This window comes from Plasmodium gaboni, chromosome 8, assembly GCF_001602025.1.
Source record: "Plasmodium gaboni strain SY75 chromosome 8, whole genome shotgun sequence".
NCBI classification, from domain to species: Eukaryota; Apicomplexa; class Aconoidasida; order Haemosporida; family Plasmodiidae; genus Plasmodium; species Plasmodium gaboni.
In genome coordinates this window covers 158,106-165,605 of record NC_031488.1, presented here as the reverse complement: position 1 = coordinate 165,605, position 7,500 = coordinate 158,106, and the positions used below count along the sequence as shown (strand labels likewise).

General features: G+C 18.3%; 3 protein-coding genes across 3 annotated transcripts; 2 read left to right on the top strand and 1 right to left on the bottom strand.

The window, feature by feature from the left end:
- Positions 1-986: 986 nt before the first annotated feature.
- PGSY75_0804900 (putative GTPase-activating protein) lies at positions 987-2,426 on the top strand (the record flags this gene model as incomplete). The annotated part of the gene is made up of 1 exon (XM_018785185.1): positions 987-2,426. One exon carries the CDS (start codon positions 987-989, stop codon positions 2,424-2,426), a length of 1,440 nt encoding a protein of 479 aa, XP_018642152.1.
- A 488-nt stretch (positions 2,427-2,914) lies between these two features.
- Positions 2,915-3,547, bottom strand: PGSY75_0804800 (peptidyl-prolyl cis-trans isomerase; the record flags this gene model as incomplete). The annotated part of the gene is made up of 1 exon (XM_018785184.1): positions 2,915-3,547. One exon carries the CDS (start codon positions 3,545-3,547, stop codon positions 2,915-2,917), a length of 633 nt encoding a protein of 210 aa, XP_018642151.1.
- A 983-nt stretch (positions 3,548-4,530) lies between these two features.
- Positions 4,531-7,500, top strand: PGSY75_0804700 (hypothetical protein; the record flags this gene model as incomplete). The annotated part of the gene is made up of 1 exon (XM_018785183.1): positions 4,531-7,500. A coding segment is annotated over one exon (2,970 nt), but the record flags the coding sequence as incomplete, so codon positions are not given.

Sequence of the window (7,500 nt, the reverse complement as noted above, 5' to 3'; positions counted from 1 at the left end):
TAAAGAAAAAAAAAAATAATGTAAAACAGTTTTATAACATTTTTTTTTTTCATAAATTATATTATATATACATATTAAAAATATATATATATTAATAACATTTTTTTTTTTTATCGTTATATAATTTTTTTTTTTTTTTTTTTTTTTTTTTGTTTAAAATTTTGAATTATAAAAATATACATATTTAATATTATATATATATAATATATAAATTAATTTTATAATATATAGATTATATATATATAATATATTTATATATATATGTTATAAATATATGTATATGTAATAATTTGAAGAATTAAGAAAAGAAAGAAAAAATAAAAAAATAAGAAAACAAAAAGAAATTGTAAGTTTTTATAATTTTCTACATATGGTTAAAATCAAACGGATAGAAATATAAACATATAAATCATTATTTTGATAATATAATTATATATATATATATATTATATTTATTAGATGATGCAATTATTTGAGTTCTGAAAATTATCATAATATATATATATATATATAATATAATAATTCAAACACAAATATAAAAGAATTATAAAAAAAAAAAAAATATACAAAACATCAAGGTAAATAAACATATTGGATGTCGCTATAAACAAAATATGAACACACTTTACACAAATTCATTTATATAAAATTTCACAAATCTGATTAATTGATTATGTTATTTTTATGTATATTTTTATAAATGATTATTTTAAATGTAAAAAATTCTTTAAGCAAAATTCCGTGAATAAAAAAAAAAAAAAATACACAAATATATAACTATTTTTATATCACCAGACATATATATATATATATTAATTTTTTTTTTTTTTTTTTTTTTTTATGGAATAGCTATAAACTAGCCATTTTTTTTAAAGAGGGAATAACTTTCATTATATATATATATATATATATATATATGTATATTTTATATATTTTTTTTTTTTTTTTTCCATTTCATTCTTATTTTTGCTTTATAAAATAAAAAAATGAAGAAGAGTTTAATTGAAGAAGTGTTGGAATATGAACAAGATAATAGAGGATATGTGTTGGATACACTAAAAGATAAAACTTTTAAAATAATTTTAAATAAAAATGAAAATAAAAATTGCTTTGATTGTGGTAACAAGAATCCCAAATGGCTATCTCTCACCTATGCTATATTTATTTGCCTGAACTGTTCAGGTAAACATAGACAGTTAGGAACTCATATATCGTTTGTTCGTTCGACAGGAATGGATAAGTTTACGGCAAAACAATTGGTAAGGGTATGTTTGGGAGGTAATATGAAAGCAAGTGAATATTTAAAAAGGAGTAAGGATAGTATAATAGATTATTCATCACATGTATGTTTAAAATATAAAATGTATTTGGATAATTTATTGGAAGAAATTTTATTAAATTATAGTAAGGGTGTGAAAGGTGTGGAATTTGATAATAATAGTAATAATAATAATAATAATAATAATAATAATAATAATAATATGAATAGGAAGCAACCAATAGATCTTATTAGTGATGATATAAAAGGTGATGAAATGTTAACAAGTTTTGAAAATGTACAGAATAATGAAAATGATTTTAATAGTCCTTTTTTTGGTTTTAATAATAATTCAAAAAAGATGGAAATAAATCAAAATAATAATAATAATAATGTTTTTGTTCCTACTCATTTTATAGATGAAAAGGTAGCATTTAATAATAATTGTAATAAAAATTTTAAAGCAAAAAAAATAGATATAAATTTTGATAATATATTTGAACAAGGCGAGATAATAAACAACAACAACAATAATTTCAATAATAATAATAATAATAATTTCAGTAATAATAATTTCAATAATAATTTTAGTGGTAATCCAAATTTAGATAATTCTTTAAATTTATATGGAACGAATCAAAAAGAACAACAAAATAATTTGGAAGGTTTAAGAGGAAGTATATACAATAACAATAATAATTATAACAATATGTATGCTCATAATAATGAGCATTATATGGATAATCAGCATAATGTATATGGTAATAGAATGTCTAATCCAAACAATTATTTCAACAATAATAATAATAATAATAATAGTTATGGTTATAATAATAAAAACAGTTTTAGCAATAACAATTTCAATGTTACTACAGATTCTAAATTAAATAAATTTAAAGATTGTAAAAGTATACGTTCTGATCAATACTTTTATGATGAAATGCCACGCAATGAACATGTTATGTCAAATGTCCATATAGCGGATAGTATATCATCTGATCAATATTTTAATAAGAATGTAAATAATAAAAAAGGAGTATGGAATTTAGATGAGCAAACTGTACAAAATTTACAAGATCTAAAAGTATCAGCAAAGGAAGGAATATCAAATATTGTCGCAGCTGGTAATGAAGTTTTTTTAAAGGCCAAAGAATGGTTTAATAATTAATATTAAACAGAACTTTTTTTTTTTTTTTTAAAATAAAAATATATGTATTATATGTATATATATATATATATATATATATATAAATTAATTATAATTTTTTTTTTTTTTTTTTGGTATCATATATATTATATATATATATATGTTAAGTGTTTTTATGACTAAGTTTTGTTTTTTGTATATTGTGAATTGTATACATGTATATATTATACATATGTATATATTTCCTTCACTCCTTTTTTATTATATAACATATACTATTTTTTTTTTTTTCCCTCCCTATGTTTAGTGCAAAAATATTTGAAATTGAAATATTTTGAAACATTTGTTAAAAAAAAATTTTAATAAGTCCACTATATATATATATATATATAAATAATTAGAAACATATAAAATTAAAATAATACGATTAAAAAGAGTCAAACAAAAAAAAAAAAAAAAAAAAAATTTAAATAAATATATATATATATATATATATATTTTTTTTTTTTTTATAATTCTCCGCATTCTACTATATTGATTGCAATTTTTGGTTTATAAATATATGGAGTTACTGATACATTTTCAATTTTTTTTAATAAAATTAAAGAATCATTATCAATAATTCTACCAAAGACTACATTTTTCCCATCTAGCCATTCACATTTTTTGGTGGTAATAAAAAATTGGCATCCATTTGTATTAGGTCCTGTATTTGCCATACTTAAAAGTCCTTCTTTATCATGTTTAATATCAAAATTTTCATCATCAAAATGTTCACCATATATACTTACACATCCACTACCATTATAATTAACAAAATCTCCCCCTTGAATCATAAAATCTTTAATTACTCTATGAAATGTTGTATTTTTATATCCTACTGGTAGGTTGTTTATTTTATGTTCACCTGTACAAAACTTTCTAAAATTTTCGCTTGTTCTTGGAACAATATTTTGAAATAATTCAAATTTGAATTTTCCTAAAAAATGATTTCCTAAATTTATATCCATAAATACAACAGGATTAGATGGATTTGTTAATAAATTAGATAAATAAAATGGTACTATATTATTATGTTCTTCATTTTCTTCTAACCCAGATATTTTCTCAGTATTTTTTATATTCTCATTCGTACTTTTCATTTTTTAACATTAAAAATTATTATATATATATATATATATATATATAATATATATGTATGATTAAATGTTAAAAATATTTAGGATTGTATATATATTTTTTTTTTTTTTTTTTTTTTTTTCCCTTCATCCTGTAAGGTACTATAAAAGGGTAAAAAGTATTATAATATATATTTAATATATATATATATATATATTTTATTCAATATTTATTATATGATACTGTGACATATTTTATTTATTTATAAATAATATATATGAAAGGCTACCATATTTCAAATATATAATATTATAATATAATATATATTTATATATTATATATATGCAATATATTTAATACGTTAAAGGGAACGACATATGCATTAAAAAATAAATTAAAATAAATATATATATATATATATACATATATATAATAAACATTGCATGCTTCCCTAATATTTGTTCTCTATAATATATATATTATTATATAAATATTTTCACAATATATATATATATATTTTCTTTATTTTTTAAAATGTAAAAAATTTGTGTATGCATAAACAATATATAAATATATAAATATATTTATATTTTTATATTTTTCGTTCTACATAAATATATTAATGTACATATATATTTATATATATATATATATTTATTTATTTATTTATTTCTTCTTTGTTTTATTTTTTGTGTAAATCTTATATTTTTGTTTTTAAGAATGTAAAAATGTTTTCTTAATATATATATAAGTCTTATAAAAGTTTACAAAAAAAAAAAAAGAAATATTGTCATATGCAAAATATTATTATATAACGATTTTTATAGCCCTTTAAAAAAAAAAAAAGTGTTAATATATAAAGGTCTATTTTTTTTTTTTTTTAATGTAAATATATGGTGTCTATATATATAAATGTATTATTTATATTCAATGACTTAATTATTTTTATTTTATTTTATTTTATTTTGTTTGATTTGTTTGTTTGTTTTTTTTTTTATATATATAAATGTATGCATACAAAAAAAATAATTACAACATAAACGATAAAAAAATAATACAAACTTTCAAACGTTCTATATTTAATTTTAAGGTTAAAGAACAAGGGGTTGACCCTAAAAAGAAAGTCAGTAAGAAAATAAAAAATGATGAAGAAGGGAAGATTAAAAAAGGAGCTCACCAAAGAATAAAAAGTAATGATAATATTATTGTAGTAGATAGGGTGAGAAAAAAAAAGGAAGATACATATAGAGATAAGAATGAATATATGAATGAATATATGAATAAATATATGAATAAATATACGAATAAATATACGAATAAATATATGAATAAATATATGAATAAAGAACTAAACGGATTGATAAAATATAAGACACCTTGTGTCCTTAACGCTAAAAATAATAAGGTCATGAAATTGTTGAAATATCCTAGTTGTATGGAAAAAAAAAAAAAGGATAACATAAAAAATTATAAGAAAAAAAAAAGTATAATAAATAAAAATAATATTGTGAATAATTCTATTTATAAATATTCTCCATTAGATCATAAGATAAAAAGAGACACTTATAATAAACATGCATCTTGTAAGGTAGTAGATAAAAATGATAAAATATGTTCGAATTATTTTCTATTAAATAATAATATTTCTATAAATCAAAAGAGAATAGGTGGTATGGATATAAAAAAAAAAAAAATAATAATAACAAAAAAAACACACATCTGTGATAATAAAATGGACAACACTATGAATAATTATCATTCTAAGAATAAGAATATATACAATAATGATAATCAAATGAAATCTAATAACAATAGTAATAATAATAATAGTAATAATAATAATAATTATTATTATTATAATAGTAGTAGTAACAAAGGTGTTGATATATTAAGCATATCAAATTGTAAGGAAAAATATACAACAATGAATAAACACTTGTGTCTACAAAACAGTAATTTTAATTACAAATATTTGAAAGACGAAAAAAAGAAAATAAAAAGTATTAAAAATAATATTATTAATGATTATATATATAACGAATCTCATAATATAAATAACATTAATTTAAAAAATAAGTTATTATATAAAAAAGATGTAATAAGAAGAAATAAATCAAGTAATTCAAAATATCCAACAAAAAAGAAATTAATATGCAATGAGAACAAAAATATGGATACTCACAAAACTGTCAATAGCACATGTCCTTGTAAATATATAAAAAAACAAAATGTTATCAAAAAAAAAGATAAGGACCATGTTCAAAAGTTGAAGAATATATCTATAGATACACTATCTAAAATATGTGTAGATAAAAATGGAAAATATAAAAATACAAAGAAAAATAATTTATTTGTCAATAATATAAAGAATATGAAATTAAAAACAAAAAATGACAATGTCATAAAATTGTGGATAGCACATAAAAGGAATGAACTCATAATGCCATATCATGAAAAGTGTATAACAAATTGTTATACCAGTAAAATAATAAAAAATAAAGAAATTAAAAATGAACATAGTGATAGGAATAATTTGGCAAATAATTATTTCTTAACTATAGAAGGAAGACAGAGTGGATTGAAATGTAGAAGAAAAAATAGCCAAGATGAAAATGGAAGTACCAACAAAAGTATAATGTATTTGACACAAGATGAAGGAAATATATATCCATTGAATAAAAATAATAATATAAAAAAAAAAAGAGAGAAAGAATATGAAGAAGAATTCGAAGATGAGAAAAATAAGAATATTTTTAAAGAGAATCATTCATTTGAAAAAAAATTATTTATATATAATGATAAAGAAGAATTTTATAATAATATAAAAAATAAAAGAAGATGTGTAAGTTTAAATAATATAAATGAAGCAAAAAAATATAATCCATTATTTATTACAAATGATTTTAGATTAAAAATGTGTTACAGTAATGATTTTATTGATTATAGAAAAATATATAACAGTAATAGTAATAAAATGATGATGATGAAAAGAAATAGTGATGAATTTATTGATGATAAAAAAAAAGAAAAAAAGAATCCAAAACAGCTTTCATTAATGGATAAAGAATTATTTTTTAATACTAGTGATAATTTATTTTTAATATCTTTAGATTCAGAAATAATAAAATCATCATCTTTTTTTCAAGACGATGAAAACAAAAAGTTATATAATAATAATATTAAAAGATTAGATACAAATTTAGAAACATATGAAATGAATAAATCGAAAGAAAATTGTGATATGTCCAATATACTTTATAATAATGTTGTAGATGGTAATGAAAATCCTTGTAATGCATTTTTATTTTCTAAAAATGAAAGTAATGGATATTATTCTTCTTGTGTGAAACAATCAAATGTAAATAAAAAATTAAATGATGATAATAAAAGATATGTTCATACTATGCCTTTATTAAATGAGGACGAAACATATATAAACAATTTCATGAAAAATAAAAAAAAAGACATTTGTATTACTTATCAACATGAAGATAAAGAAAAAAAAGAAAAAATCATTTGTTGTAATGATATAAAAATGTGTGAGACTATCATAAATGATAACAAAGATATAGATATGCAATTAAAATGTAGAGACATCAAAAATAATCCTAATCATGATGAATGTATATATTTATGGGCATCAGAAATACACAAGCCAAAAAAAAAAACCAAAAAAAAAAAAAAAAAAAAAAAAAAAAATATATATATTAACAAAAATATTCACAAAAAAGAGAATGAAATGAATATTATAAAAACTGTGAATGAAGAAAATATTTTGTTTACACAATATTGTGACAAAAATGAATATATCATGCCACATTTTAATAAAAATAAAAAGATTATATTAAATAATACAAATGACAATACTACAGATAAACAATTAAAATGTAATAAAAAAAATATTAGACTGCATAATAATATGTGTCGTCTAAGTAATAATATAAGGAGTGAAAAAAAAGTTATACAAAAAAATGGA